The 16585-nt window shown below is 42.8% G+C and overlaps 1 protein-coding gene across 2 annotated transcripts in view; it reads right to left on the reverse strand.

Moving 5' to 3' along the window:
- Positions 1–16585, reverse strand: part of prex1 (phosphatidylinositol-3,4,5-trisphosphate-dependent Rac exchange factor 1) — an 85682-nt gene that overhangs the window by 53600 nt on the left and 15497 nt on the right. For both annotated transcript variants that reach the window (XM_085781210.1, XM_085781209.1), the window contains exons 2-6: positions 12167–12232; positions 11810–11932; positions 5445–5549; positions 2487–2588; positions 1696–1857 (exon numbers count right to left, since the gene is read on the reverse strand). In XM_085781210.1, coding sequence (XP_085637336.1) covers positions 1696–1857; positions 2487–2588; positions 5445–5549; positions 11810–11932; positions 12167–12232 — 558 coding nt within the window. The remainder of the gene's footprint in view (positions 1–1695; positions 1858–2486; positions 2589–5444; positions 5550–11809; positions 11933–12166; positions 12233–16585) is intronic.

Below are 16585 nucleotides of genomic sequence, written 5' to 3' on the forward strand. Positions count from 1 at the left end.
CTGGAGGTGATTAGTCTGGAGAGAGGAAAGAAGAGCGAGACTAATGCTGTTAGGATGAAGCCTCTGTAGCGGTGGTGGGGGGGGGTTTGGGGGTGGGGGTGGGCTGAAGCGCCTCTCCAAGCTTCTACCAAGTCATTCTCTCTGAACCAGCTACACTTCCACTTTCGTGTTTTTGGAATACAAACCTGTGATCTGCTCAATTGTGGACATATTGATTATATGTTCAGTATATTTACCGCCACAGTGCTAACCACTGCACCACTGTAGAGCCTTTAAACATTTACAACTAGACGGCTCATCTATTTACATTATGAAATGCCAGAAAATCATTTTTAAAAATGACAATCACATTTTCCAAGAGCCTGAGGTGACGTAGGCAAACTCAAGTGTTTTTGTTTCAGTTTTGTTTATTGAGTTTGTTTTAACCTTGCCACTGGGTCAGTGACCCTGGAAAACAGAAACAGAAACCCACCAGGATAGATCTAAAGGAACCTTTAGAACCAGAGCCATAAGAAACAACCCTGTGGATCCAGACTGAGTATAATTTGCTGCAATCTAGTTACAGATATAAACAAATCTAGATGCAGAACCAAGAGACTCTTATATAACTTGTTTTTATGTAAACAGATAGCGTGAAGGTTTGTGTTGGTCTGTGTATTTACTGTATTTATGAAGATGACCTTGACCTTGATATTGAACATTGACATGAACACACATCAGACACAAATCAGTTCAAAACTGATTTGTGTCACTTATTAAATATATAAAACTCAGAAATGCAACAGCTGTTTATATTGGAGAAGATGGGACAGGGACATCTTTTACAGCTTTGCTTGTAAAATAAAATTTTAAGTCACTGGAATCATTTCTCTCATGCTCCTCTGCCTCAGCAACACTAGTTGTCTTCTTGGCTTGTATTTGAGACTTCACGTAAAGGATGGGGGTGTCATGGTGGTTGAAGTTTAAACCACAGAATAGAAAGAATCACTGAAAACTGAATATCTATCACAAGACAGATCAGAAAAAGTTTATATTCACAGTCTGAATAAGCAGTTTTTGCTGTTTTTTTAGTATGGGATTTAAATGCTGACAATTTTCAACAGGGATAAAAGACCCTGTTTTCAAGCCCAGATAGTGGGACGTCCCAGAGGGGCCCATTCTCTGGTCCCATCCTCCAAAGGTCCCCTCATGTAACCCTCCCAGTGCATGTGAGACTAGCTTCCTAGGTCTCTTCTGATTGGGCAGCGAGCCCGTTGGCATCCCCCTTGGCACCCTGTGTATGTGTGTGTATGTGTGTGTGTGTGTGTGTCCTGTTGGTGCCCACTAAGACAAGGCCTCTGTTGTGATGGGTGAGGGAGGCGTGAAAAATTCACTGGACCCTTCGCTCGGCTCCCAAGCCCCGTCTGTGGCCCCTGAAGCTTCGAGCAGTGATCTGGCCCCAGCAGCAGCAGCTTCACTTTTGAGATAGACGGTGGTCATTTCTAAAATAAGTGACTGTTCCTGTCATAATTACATTGTGGGGCTTTTTTTTCTCTATTTGAAACACTTTGCATTTGAGGATGCTCTAATAAAAACATTCATTTTCTTTCCATCTCTCTTTCCTTCAGTGTTTTGTTTTTTTTTACTTAAAAATGTCACAGCACTGAACTCCCGGTCTTCTCATGACCAGTGTCACCCTCTGACGTGACGACTCACCTCCCAGCCCTCAATGTGGGACTGCAGCTGCTCCAGAGCCTCCAGTTTCTCCATCTGCCTCTTGGTCTCGTTGATGTTGGAGCAGACCGCCTTCATGGCCTGTAGAGCCTCTTCCACAGCCGGATAGTCAGCGTGCTTCTTAGGGGTCCTCTTCAGCAGTTCCTGCGTTAGGGACAGAGGAGGTGGGCTGAGTTATAAACATAAACAGGTGATTTGCTAGGAGTGGGCACACAAAAACGAGTTCATTCAGTCTTAGAGGATGAGAAAATGGCAGTCAACACAATACACCATAACCAAATTCTGAAGTTTACGAGTTTATCTCACCAGACTATTAAACTCACTCACCCTTGAAAAGCATACTATACCCTATAATTAGGGGTAAATATTCTATTTTAAGTAAGATATAGAGATGTTTACTATCATGTCTAGATGTCATGTGACATTTGTTGGTTATTTATTTGTTTTTTTCTCTTTACTTGTTTACTTGCTTGTTTTTAAAGTTTAAAGCCTCGTCTCCGTTGGTTTTCATCCCAGACCTCTGAATGAACAACCAACAATCCAGTACCAGTGGATCTACGACTGTCCTGGCTCAAAGGGAGATAACCACAATACAGGGAGGAGGCAACACAAGTTTGGCTTTGTGGTATAATGTTTTTACATTTCAGAGACATTAAGATCTATGTTCTATCTCTGTCATGATATTTTGCTGGCTCTGTTTTCTGATTCAGAATAAAACAAATCTGGTGTCAGTGTTTTGTGATAGTGTGACATCATTGCAGCTCGTTCTGTACCTTTAACAGCAGAGGGTACTTGCAGATCCTCTGAATGGGAGTGAGAAGGTAGCCCTCCAGGGGGATGTCTGTGCTTTTCTTCCCCCCCAGTAGCATACAGTGCTGGAGAAGAGACACACAAACATCAAAATCATTTAAATTATAATATTAGACATTCTGCATAATACAGTATGAGTTTAGAAACAAGCAGTGAAAATAAAAGTAAAAACCGCTTTAACATTTCCTAACCCAGTAGGTTTAAAATGCTTCATAAAACTTTTCAAACATGTTTAATGTCTGAGGCAGCACCTGTGTGAAAAACCGTCTCAGAGCATTTGCCGCTGTTTCCAGTCTCGTGTCATGCCTCTTGTATTTTTTTTTTTTCAGACTTTAATTGACTATTGTTGTCATTTCCACTTGGTCACAGTCTGTTGCAGCAGCAGCCGATGTCTAACAGCTCCAGGTGCAGAACAACAATCTGTCTCTTGTGTGTGTTTCTGAGAGACCTCAGGTGTGGTGCAGCCTCCGTATGCCTGCTGTTAAAAGGTTATTAAACCTGAGATTGAGACGTGCTCAAAAAGTGAGTCTGCAATTGTGAAGCAATCACATTCATGTATCTGGTCTCTTTGTATCAATACAGTCAATGTGAGTTTGTGTTTCAGTCTTTCATTTAAAATTCATAATTATTTCTTTGTCTATTTCTGCTCTTATTGGAGTTTTTAAAGTAATTGAATCATAACATTACTGTATAGAAAACAACAACTTTTTTATTAATTTAATGACATTGTTACTTGACCTCTGTGACCTCAGTGTAAGATTTTGATTAGACCAGACCACGACAGCTGCTATCTGCAGGAAAAGCTTTGGCTCTGACAACCACATCCTGTCACTACAGATTTGTTTGCCAATTGTATGATTTCTGCTCTGTTTCAGCCACATCGGTTTTTTTTTGTTTTTACATTAGATGTAATGTCTTGGCATTACATTTTTATGGTTTGAATAAAAACAAAAACTCTCTGGCTGAGACTATTGTGCTGTATTTGTAGTTGTTCTACTGTATCGCTGAAAAAAATCTCCCAAATGTTGATGTTTTTCAACAAAAGGATCCCTAGGAAACCTCTAAAATGTTAAAATGTCTCCTCTTTCCACAGTAGATTTGGGATTTTAGAAACTAGCCCCCAGAACCCAGTTGAAAGGAGGGGGTATTCTTCAGAAGTGGGGTGGGGGTGGGGGGGTGGGGGGGCTTACAGTTACACTAGTGGTTTCTCTACGCCTTGAATTTTTGCAGGAACGCAGCCTGTCAGTGTGCTATAAGCTCATTGGCCAGGATGAAAGATCAAAAGGCAGCCATGCAGATAAACTACTTGAGTGTTCTCCAGTGGGAAAGAAGGCAGGAGATCAGAATAGAGCATAATAATCATATGGCAATTCCTTTCAGCTCCATACAGAGGAGGCGAGGACCAAGGAGTGGGGGGTGTGCAGCGTTTTTGACGGGAAAAACAACAGCCGAAAAAAAGAAAAAGGCGTTTGGAATTTCACAGATTCCTAAATATTAATCTTTTCTCTCTTCCCTTCTCTCCCACATTCGTTTCAATCCAAATTTGCCTCTTTTCTTCCTCTCTCCATTATCTCCTGCTTGTTTGTAATCTGCCAGCCCGAAGCCAGAATTCCCTCCGCTCCTCACGTTGACCTCCTTTTTGCTTCCACTCCTCTCTTCTCCTTCAGTGCAATTAACACTTCATTTCTACATACAATTTCAGAAGCCTCCCTTCTCGTATCATTCAATTAGCATGGAAATTGTTTAATCGGAGAAGAGAGGGGAAAAAAAGAAAATTGCCTTGGAATTAAACACAGCTGAAAAGAACGGAAATTTACATTATTCCATATTTAGTTACTATGACAGCGATTTGTGAAATGAAAAACCTACTGTGCGACCTCTGCATCACATACTTTTTTTCCCCCTTTGCTGTATACAGTATCTTTGACAGACAATGCTTTTGGTGTTTGTTTCTGTTTTCCTGACGGTTGCTATACAAAACACAAGATCTCGTCCAACATTTGAGATTATACTGAGCAGGCCATGACAACTGCATTAATACATAACCAGATGTTGTGTAGTGATTTTACTCTTGGAAGCATTCATGTCGCGTAAGACTGGACTATTTAACCGCGGCATGACTGGGCCCAGAAGAAGCGAAAAAAAAAAAAAAAAAGGACAAAGCACATAAGCAACGCTCTGATCCCTCTGCTTCCAGTCCTGGGGGTCAGAATAATGCCATGGAAGCGAAGCATCAGGCAGCGACAAACACAGAGCCTCAGATCTCCTGGCCAGTCCCAGAGAAGGCTGCCAACACCACACAGCTGGCTGGCCCAGACTCTGCTTCTGCAGATGATTCCATTGGTCGGGTCCCCACTCAAAGCCCCCAGACCCCCCCCATCGCCATTCTAAGTTCATTGTCCAGGGTCCAAAGGTTTGGGTGTCAAAACACGGAAACAGCTGGTAGCGGAAACACTACAAGTGCAACACAGAGCTGACCTTGATGGTGGTTACATCCTGTCCGGGCAGGAAGAACCCCGTGACCTTGTTACAGTTTATGCCCTTTATTCAAGTGTTTAAGTGGAAGTGGAGTTGGTATGATGGGAGGAAAAGGGAACAGAAGAATGGATAAGCCATGAAAAAAAAAAAAAGAAATACCCGAGAAGAGACTCAAGGGAGGAAAGAAATATAGGGCAGAGGAAGAAGCAGTAATGATAACAGGAAGAAAATTAGATGAGAGATTTATGTGATAAACACTGGTCTAACCACCAACCAAGACTCATGTGATATGAAATAATGAAACTTTTTTAGACATAATTAAGAATAGAGGTGTCAGAGTCATAGCGTGAAGAGGAAGGAAGCTCATAAAAATGCAGAACGCAGACAGATCGGATGAGCGGGGAGGTGGAGAGGCGGAGGAGGGAGAAGCTGTGGCGTCTTACCAGCAGGTAGGTCCTGATGTTGGGGATCTTGTTCAGCTCCATGAGGAGTCGCAAAGCCTTCTCGTGGTTACTGCAGTACTCGCCGTACACCGAGAACTTATCCCTCTGCACAACACAAGAGCAACACCCGGTTAGGAGGACTGACTGACAGACAGACAGTGCAAACACAAACTGGGCTCCAAATATTCACAACATGAACAATGTGTTTCCAGGGGACAGAAAAGGGTGAATCGCCTTTGGGTTGTATTTGAAATCATTCACTCATTCACTATTCCCAGGTCACCATCCAGAAAGTTCAATGTATAAGAGTGTGTAGTGAGCTACAGAGAGGAGCTCTTCTCTGCACCTGTTTTCTGTCCTTTTTAGCACAAGCGCAATGACAATCAATGACCATCATGTGTACAGTACTTTTCACGATGCATTGTGGGATACTATGAGTCCACTACCTAATAATTTCCACTGTACATTTGGAAAGCACCTGGTAAATGATTGCGTGCAAGACACTGAAAGGGCTCAAAATGTCATTAAGAGAAATGGGACATCACCAGAGACCAAGACATGTAGGTCTGGGCACAGTGTGGGTCTGGGGCATTTTGATTTCACCGAACTGTTAATATATTTACATTCAAAACCTCATGTACCTAGTTTTGACCTACTGACCTTTTTTTCATTTAATAGCCGCTGTTAACTGTTTTCTACACTTGTGGGCGCCCCCCCTATACAGTAGTAACCACAGAAACCCTGTGTTTAATGTCACAATGCTAAGAACTTTGGGTAATTCCCTAGAGAGCCCTCACGCAGTTGATGGACTTACTGAGAACCGACACTGGAACCTGGTCTTGCTGTTAAACATGAACGCATTGAGGAAGTACGTGTTTGTCACTATTTTGTGTTCCTTGGTAAGGCAACCATGACACACATGTTGTCAAATCATTTGTGTTCTGTCCATTTGCATGTGTTATCATATGATAGTGTAACTGCAACAGCGATCAGGACAAGGATAATGAGTGTGATGTTCTTTTCATTGACATCACTTTTCACGCTTCTCTTTTTCGGTCCACGTCATGAAAAAGTAAAGAGCAAGTCTACGACAATTAGAGAAGCTTTTGTCGAGCTGCCATTCAGTTTCCTTTACAATATGCAATACAACACCCGAGCCGCTGAATTAACTGTAGCTTGAAATACATTATTCATGCTGAATATTGTAGACAGCGATGTATATATACATGGTGTCCCAGCGTACACCCTGAAGCTTATTGAAGCCTGTTGTGTATTCTTGGCTGTTGTGCAGTAATTGGGATGTGAAACCATGTGCAGAGTGGGACCTGAGGCCTGAGGTCTAGAAACTGAGACTGTCATTTGAAACAGCCTCGTAAGTGAAATCCAAAACTGCAGGTGCTTGGACACTTTCAACCTGAACCAAGATGCTGCCGCCCCGGGGGCTTTGGATTTAAAAAAGCTGTAATACCACTGAGGGGAAAATCAATATTTATGGTCTGTGACAACACCTGTAAATACACAAAAGTTACCAAAGCCAATATCCTGCACACAGGGATGGATATGTGTCGTGTGATGTCCTCATGTGGCTATTTACAGTGCTGCTGAGTGGGAGTGCGTGTGTGTTTTAGGTGGTAACCCAGCAGTGGTGACGGAAGCAGCCAAACAGCTCTTTTTTTATATAGCTCTGCGTCTCAGCTCAGTCCTGGTTCTGTTTGACCAGAGGGAGCTGAACATCTTTTGTGGATGTACAACACAATGTAAACCTCGGCCAGCTCACACCGCACAGGCAGGAACACAAACACACACCCAAAGCCACGTTTAGCCGGGGATCCCGGTCCAAAGCACCACTGGGAGGAACAGCTGGGCCGGCATATGGCGTGAAAACCCCAGATACTGTCAAACTGGGTTCACAGGAAGGGAGGGGTGGATTTGTAAATGTACATGAACCACAAGTCTTTGAGTACATATAAAGGTTAATTATTCGTATTCAAAACAGTCAAACAAGCTTAGAAAATACTCAGTTATGACCTATAACAAGCTCAAATTGGTGTTTCTGAATGCATTTCTTAAAATCATGTAAAGAATATTCTACATAATTCATGAGAACAACAAAGTACTGTTGTTACTATAATTGTTATTGATTTCTGTACTGCTCACATGGTCATTAAACACAGACTTCCTCATTATATTGGAGCGTGGCCTCTCATTGTGAACTCTCTGAAATAAACAAATGCAGGATAGTGAGATAATGAACATGATTTTGGCTCTATATTGTACAATGGAACAATTGGCCAAATGCCAAAAAAGGGTGAATTAATGTATCTCATCTAATCTGTGCATATGTATATGATTTATTGTTATTTCGTGCCTTTTTCTTTTGCAGGAAATCACACAGGAAGTATATCACGTGTGTGATAAAGCAGCTGATAGAAACGTTATGTGCACATAATGGAAAAACATTATTATAACTACTTGATCTGTGCAGACTGAGAAACTTGGTTCTTATTCATGAAATCAGTAAAGTAAACAGAGCACGTCCTCTGACTGTCTGTTCCCCAGCAATTATTTAACCAGGCGGGACGTCCAGCGACAACTACACTGAACATGCCAAGACGGTGAAACCCAGCAGTAAACAGGATGACTTGTTTCCATGCGTCAGTTTCCCAAATAGTATCAGAGTGTCCCAAACAACCAAACTGTGTCACGCAATTGTAAAGACTCCAACTCAAACTGAATTTACTGACATATAACTGTAGCTGCTCTGAATCAGTTTGAGCTAAAATGCTCTGGCATATGGTGGCACCACAGTAGCTGAACCCTGAAATAACCATTTCATCTCCCTCACCACCTGCAATTGAACCCTTCTGCTAACAAAAAGAAACAGCATGCCTCTTTGCAGCCATGTTTACAACTGAGGTGTTTCCCCTTTGCTCAGGTGACAACAAGGTCACTGTGGATTCAGGCACCCTGAGAGCAGCTTATTAGAAGCCGAAGCAGGGCCGAAACATGAACCTTTAATTTCCACGCAGTCAATTTAAAAAAAATTGAGACTCCCGCGAGATACTGAAAGACATCAGTTGTACCCAGAATAACGCCAAGACTCGGGTTGTCCCCTTTGATAAACACGAGTCTTTATTTGAATTCCTCGTCATTGGAATGTTATTCCGGAGGCGAGATGAGAGGGGTAGTATCAAACGCTGAAGAGAGCCGAGGCATAATGGGTGTAGTTCAGAAAAGTGCATAATGAAATGACTGTTGCTTGGTGCACAGTGCTCACACATACACTTCCAGAAATAGAGCAAATATTGATGTCTCTGTTTTCGCCTCTAACAGGAGTCACTTTTTCACCTTTGCAGAGTTGGAATTATCCTGAACATGTCCAAGTGTGTGTGTGTGTTTGGTCAGAGGAAATGCACTCGGGAAGATAAATATTATAGTGGTTTAAACTGCAAAATGCCCCGTATTCATTCATTAATACACTGTATAATTCTTGCAAAGTATTTTAATTAAAAAAAAAACTATTCCAGTTATGTGAATTTTAAAATCAAAGACTGGTGCTCTTCTTTGTAGACCCTCCCTCGAGCCTTATTGGCAACATCTGACTTTGAATAGCAATGAATCTTCCCATTTTTCTTCCCTAACTGTGAGTGGCAGACAGTCTTGTGGAACAATGCCGGGGGTTAATCAAATCCCAGTCATGGTTTTGACCTCTGGTGGAGGTCAAGGAGCACGGCTGGAGGGCGCCAGACGGGGCCGACCAATTGGTTGAAAGGTGTCAGCGTTGAAGGAGACAAAGGTCATGGGTAGGAGAGGGTAGTGTAATGGATACTCAGTAACAAAGGTGGTGTGTGCGTGTGTTTGTGTGTGTGTGTGTGTGTGGGAAGCTCATTACCTCAACAGAAAAGACGCACAAACAAGGTGTCACACATGCAATAAGATGGAGGAAAACACAAGCACCAGCAAAGCAAAGAGAGAAAAAGAAAATAAATATGTTTGTGTTTGTATTGTGAAGGACAGTGAGGAATGCACTTATGCAGCCTGTTAGTGTAGCTTAACATAAAGACAGGGAACAGGGGGAAACAGCTAGTCTGGTTCTGTTACATTCACATTATGTCTCCTTTGTTGAATCTGTACAACAGTCAAAGTATCTCCAGCAGGTGCATTGCCAAGAAAAAGTCCAGCACATAAAAACATTGTTTTCATACTTTGGTTAATGGTGACAGCTGTCATTAATAGTTTCTGGACAGTGATGGACATCTACATGTGATGGAGAAACCAGCTACATAAGGCTTTGGCTCCACAGATGATACGTTTAAAGGAGATGGATTGATTGATCTTTTTAAGGGAAGAAAAATGCCCAAACTCAATGTGACTGTAGTTTTTCAAACATCGGAAGACTTTCTGCTTTTTTCTTTTTATATATAATGACATATTGATGGTTTTTGTTTTTTGCACAAAAGCAGCAACAGGAAGATGATAACTGACAGCAGCAATTAGGTACGACCATAAAACACAGTGATGTGCAAAAGACTAAGATGAGATGGGCAGATTTTTGTCATGCACTGCAGATGCTGTACATTGTATCAGTGACAGACACACTTTGCAAAAAGTTCAGCTGCAGACTCCAGAGTATTAACCACAGGTGATCAGTGAGTTGAATAATTAATTCTGATCTACAGACCACATATTTTTAATTAAGATCAGCAGATAATGATCAGCAGCTGATCAATCAGGCCTTCCCTAGTGTTTCTGCTTTATGTACATTATCTACATGATGACATCATATCTATATCATAAAATTGTATCAAAGGATCACTTAAACATGTTATATCACAGCAATGAATTCTCTATCACTCTGACTCATCGACTGATAGGCAGTAGCAGCTTTAGTCACAGGGTTTTTATTTCCTGTCATGACAAAAACGCAGACTGAGATTTTTAAGCGGCCGAGGCTGCTCTCGAACGAATCACTTCACCTGCTTCTCCATCACCCGTCCAGTCTGACCACAGAGCTCCTTTCATTAATTCTCCGCCCTGACACTTGGCCTGACGGACTGAACGACCGTAGCGGCTCACACGTGTGTGGAGCTGCAATTTGATGAACCAATTCAACAGCTACACCGGCAAGCAACCCCCTCCACCCCACCCCTATGATCTACCCCCGAAGATGTGATTGAATGTCATTCACGCCACGAGCAGGTACTGGATGGATGATTATCGATCTGTCATTTCACCTCAAAGAGGTGGCATGGTTCATGAAATGGCATACGGGCTGAATTTTTAGCAATGTAAACATCTGTCAGGGGCAGAAATAGAGACTGTGGTTGATTCCTGCAGCAGAGCCAAGAGCTCACTGGTTTATGGCTCTAATATTAGATTTGAGCCGGTGGGGAAAAAAGCCAAGGGGCAGAAAACTGTGGATTTCTCTGGGATCCTCTGTGACCTCTGAGAAACTTCAACTCCAATCTGCTCATCCTGCTCTCAAGCAGCACTATTCTATAGGCTGATGACCTAAGTGAGCTGTTTGGTGTTAAGTGAAAGTGAATTGAAGATAGTTTAGACAAACAGAAAAAGAGGCAGAGGGAGAGAGAGAGACAGAGAGGGAGAGAGAGAGAGCTTGAGATTGAGTGCAGCCAGCAGAAGCATTGTCCCCTCACTGAGTGACACACCATCTCTTCCTCCCCGGACACAGACCCTTCTTTGTTTGTTCCCTGGGGCCAAACGAGTTCAAACAGAGGGGAGCGGAGGCAGTGGAGGTGGGGGCGGGCATTCTGTGTGTGTGTGTGTGTGTGTGTGTGTCCGTCCCCATCTTTGGATGGAGAGATGGGGGGGCAAGAGAAGGAGGAGATGGCAGAGACAGTGACTTGCACAGACTGATTAAGAGGGATGGAGGGAAGAGAGAGTCTTTTTGCCTGACAGGATGCAGGCCTGTTTGGAAAAGGAGGAAAAGCAAAAGTTGTGGAGGTTGTGTGTGTGTCTATGTGTGTGTGTGTGTGTGTTTGTGCGTGTGAATGGCGAGTCCAGGAGATGGGAGGGGTGTGGATGTGAGAAAGAGAATTAGGGGGTATTTTCACAGCAGGCTTTGCACGCTCTCCCTGCATCTGTGGTTACGGGTAGCCCATGAAAAGAGTTTGTGTCCGTTTGTGCATGTGTGTGTGTGTGTGTGTGTGTGTGTGTGTGTGTGTGTGTGTGTGTGTGTGTGTGTGTGTGTGTGTGTGTGTGTGGAGGGTTATTGCATGGAGGAGAAATTCACGCATGCATGCGTTTCCACATGCATGTCCTGTGCTTGTATATGAGCATGTCCATGTTGGTGTTTTGTGTGTGTGTGTGTGTGTGTGTGTGTGTGTGTGTGTGTGTGCACTTACAAACTGGTGGAATACGTGTCCCAGTGCATGCTGGGGGTGAGGTTCAGGCTGCAGACTGTTCTCCACGGCAGCCAACACTCCCTTGTGCAACTCCAGGATGTCCTCAATATTTGAAAACAGAATCTATAAACAGAGGGGTGATGTAAAGGGAGGGGACACAGAGGAAGGAAGAGATAAAGAGGCAGGGTGGAAGGAAGAGAAGGGAAAGAGAGAGGAAGGGACAAACAGATGGACAAAGATGTGGAAAAAAGAGGGTCAATCAGTGTGAATAAATATTTTATCTCTTGTATATAATAATCAATCACTTCATATATGTTTTGACTCTCAGCCTTTGTCTTCTGGCTGCATCGATCTTACCTTGACATGTTCAGGCGACAGACACTGTTGATCATCTGCAGTTTGTCTAATCCGGTGCAGAAAAGCCTGTGGAGGAAACAGACAGAGCACCGTTAAAAGAAGAAGAACTGTGTTGTATTGTTGAGCCTGAAACATTTAGCGAAACATCCAGGTGAAATGAAGTAGCACGAGGAGTTTTGAACATCTGAGTCTGACAAAACAAGACAACAATACAGGTTTTGGAAAGCCCAAACAATCTGGATGTAGAGCAGTCAGACGGAGGCCAACCATTATGTATCAAAAACTGCAGTTCCTCTGATGACCACTAGGGTCTGGACTCTCCCATGGTAAAATCCCAGCCTTTACAGCAGAAATATACATGTTTACAGCCTGAATTCCCCCTCAATAAAAACTGTGCAGGTGGTCGATATGAATCATCCATCTAAACCTTATTAAGGCTTTAATTTATGCATAAATCAGGGCATTAAGTTGACAATAACAAACTATGGCTAGCTGTGCAGCTAACTGGCAGAACACAATGTTTGTGTTGGAGTGAAATTCTAGTATTTTTTCACTACTGTTAACAGGTTAGCTCTGGTATTATTTACTGTCTGCTCAGATTTGCACTTTGTTGTATTGTATATTATGTTTTTAATAGTGTTTTGTTGTGTGGATTGCATGTAGACTGAATTGTAGAAATTTTCACTGAGGTAAGAATAAGTCAACCAATCAATTGGTGGCCTGTTTGCTAGTTAGCAAATTGGCCTTGTAATTAGCATTCAAGCAAGCATTGATGTGCTAATAATGCTAAAGGGAGCTCATACTGTCTCGCCTTCACACTCCCCTCGTCTTTGCCCATTTTTTGGGATTAGCCAGGAGATGAAGGCGAAGCTCTAAGGATTCATCTATCTTTATTTCACACTCTGCACAGACGAGTGGTCTGGAGGTGGAAGTCCAGGTTCCCTCTACTGATTATTGTGTGTATGTAGCCTACTCTTTGTTTTGAGGAAACAGATTTATAGAGCACACAAAGATTCTGTCGTATCTCTACACATGGCCATAAACACACAAGCCCTCGAGCAACAGGCAGTCACATGCATGCTGAGATACTTCATGGACCATTACCTCTCATGGTGCAAAACAAGACACATGAGAGTTGTTTCACTATCCCTTTGGTAGGCTACCGCACAAGTTTCCATTATATGACAAGACATGCTTTTTTTCTCCACACCATCTTGTGACACTTAAAGATCACTGTATGGATCTTCTGCCATGGGAGCAGCAGCACCTGAGCGTTCAGCTGTAAGATGTCAGCTGAATTCATTGTCGCAACTTCTCCACACACCACTTCAGCAAAAGACGGCAGTAATAGGCTCATGTCAAGTTCAGCTTTGAGTGCGTGTGCGTGTGCAGTTTGCGTGTGTTCGGTGCGTGTGTGTGTGTGCGCCTGCCAATCAGAATCCTGACTTAGAAAAAAAAAAAAAAGAATAGCAAAGAAAAGGGAAGTGAATCTGCAAACAGTTTCTTTTATTCTGTCTTCCCCATTTCTCTGTCTGTCGCACTGTGTCTGACAGGCTTAACCTGCCTCGGTCTGACTGCCAGTCTCGGGTCCAGACATCAACACAGTTTGAAAAGGAAAAAGGATAGAGCAGAGAAGATAGGCTATGTATCCCCAAACCACCAAATAAAAGTCTCCTCCTGTTGTGTCTGCATGTGTTTCACTGTGTCAAGTCAAGACAAACAGCATGCACGTGGATGGAAGAGAAAAAAAAAGCTTTGAGTTGGTAAAATGTACAATCATTTCAAAAACAAAATTGCATTTCTTGAGGTTACTGAACCTTTGTTTAAACCTCCAGTTTGATCCACACCTGCCACTTCAAAGCTACAATGATGAAACAAGCAGCGTCACGACCTGCAGACGTATCACCTGCACGTTTGTGTGAAATAAGGTCAGTGGTTCTATGTAGCTTCGAGCCATGCAAATAGTTTTGCTTCCTAAGATATTTGTCTCTGAGATTTTCCCCTCCAGCCAAACACAATGAACATCAATGGGATTTTATATTAGGCGCTCACAGCATTTAAAAGTCAGATCGGAGCAATATGTCTTTACAGAATGTTTCAGTATGACATCTTCTAAACCCTTTTTTATTATTATGGCTGCACCATAATTATTATGGCTGCACAATCAACTGAAATATCACAATATAGCTAGGCCTAATATTCAAATAACAGGTTTAAGATACAAGGTGTCACGACAAACCATAACTGAAATATTGCGGTGCTATGGAGATGACCCAGGCCAACAAATCATACTCTGCCATGGGGGACATAGAGACATACAGATAACATTCTGTTGCATATAATTCAGCCCTGCTTTCATTCAACAAAAAATCAACCTACAAAAGTAGAATATAGTTTGAAAATAAAAGTTTTCCCATTTAAGTTAGGAAATATCGGAGCAAAGAACACAAGCACAACAATTCATTAGCAGTCATTAGATACATTTTTCAAGACTTTTGGATGCTACTTTTCCCACCATTACAAATTTCAAATTTGAAACTACTTTCTTACACCCTACTTAATGAAAACTGTTGACGCTGCCTTCTGTGGAGCAGCACCCGGAGGAACCAAAACCATCTGAAATACACCTTCTTCTTTTTTTTTAACAAGAAGCACTGGCAAACTCTGCACAGCCCCACATTACATCCGACTAATATGCTCGTTACTTACTGTAAGACATTTGCCTATAATGAAAGACTGACTTGTAATCACACATTTGCTCTAAAGATAGAGACCGAGCCAACCAGCAGTCAGGCAGCAATCATATCATTTCCTCAGAGACCGAACACCCCTCCCCTCCTTCCCCTCCTTACTAGCTTTTGCGTAGGTTGTTACCAAAATAGAGAGCAAAGGTCTTTAGCAGTGAGCTACAACCTCCCTAATTAAGACCAGTATTAAAGAGAAGCAGTAGTTGTCGTGTTCTCGACTGGTTTTGGGAGGGAGCTGATTGTGCTTGAGGCGTACACTAATTAAATCTCCCATATGGCAACTTGTACGGTGTCCACACTGGAGGAGTCGCTCATGTGAGAGATTGCTCCCTGGCAGGGGAGACAAGAAGAGGCAGGAAACAAGGCTTTTCCTCAGTGAGGGCAGGAGATAGCAACGCGGGGACGACGGATGAAAACAAAAAAAGAGGAAGAGACGGCGGCTGAAGTGAAAAAACTGACTTCAGAGTCATTCCTTATTGACGTCTTAAAAGACAGCTCCCGTCCAGGCAGGATTCACTCCATAAACAAAATGTGCCACACAGATGTGGTGACAGGGGGATCAGCGGGGAGCGATGGTAGGGAAGCAGTAACAAAGAACTCCTTTCAGTCCAGGTCTCGCCTCATTCTCACCCAGGGTTGTATTGGCTGTCTTCATTGTTCCATCACAAAGCAGACAGGTTTATTTGGAGAGAAAATTGGAAGCTCTCACCGTCCACCATCACGAAGGAGACAGTGGCTTCGGCAGAGCCAGAGCCAGAGATGGGCATAAAACTGGGCATTAGAGTCTGGACTGTAGTATTTTGAGAGTCTGATGAGACTCAACAACAGGAAATGGCCCCAAAAGAAGGTTTGACTGGTATAATTGGAAAGATGTTGACATCTGATGGACAGCAGTTCATTGTGCTTCAGAAAGTCGAGCATCGTAATTGGACAAACTGCAGCCTGGTGTGAGTTTTCATATTCAGCTTTTGCAGTAATGGCACCCAATCAACACAACATCCTGCCTAGAAAATAGACAAGTCAGTCATACTTAGCAGGAGTTAAGCCTCAATTATACAGCTCCAGACAGCTGCAGACACCGTTGATGTGTAGCTGTTGCTGTTGTTGTGCTTTTCCAGTCCACTTGGAGGAGGCGTAACACGGTTGGTGCCCTCAAAGGGGGGCAATGGTGCAGACAGTCACAAATTGGAGGGTACATGACGACGTCCTCTGATCAAAGTCCCTTGCATATTCAGACACATATGGACAGCACAACACCAGCAAGTCTAATTTATCTCAACTTCCTCCAAAGCTTAAGTCTATAACATGATGAGATGACATGATAGTCCGCAACCAATAACTCCATGTGACCTCTATTATCAAGTCCTGATTTGCTTTATAATTGAGCAGTATAAACCACATGCAAAAATAATTTTAGAAAATACTGTATTTCCCACTGTGGTCTGGAGAACATAAAAGAAGCGGCTGTAATTGCGCCCTCAGATAACCCCCCCCAGCTTATTACAAGTCATGCATCATTTGCATGGTGAGGGCAAAACCTCAGAGCGCCGCCAACGCGCACTGACATTAAGATATGAGATGAATACTGAAAGAGCTGTCCTTTCCACAGCGTGCGGTTAAGCCAGATGTTATTGGAAAAAGAAAAATCAATGGTGAAAAAACAACACACAGT

This window comes from Trachurus japonicus, chromosome 7, assembly GCF_045865225.1.
Source record: "Trachurus japonicus isolate A0001 chromosome 7, Traja_1.0".
In the NCBI taxonomy this organism is placed as follows: Eukaryota; Metazoa; Chordata; class Actinopteri; order Carangiformes; family Carangidae; genus Trachurus; species Trachurus japonicus.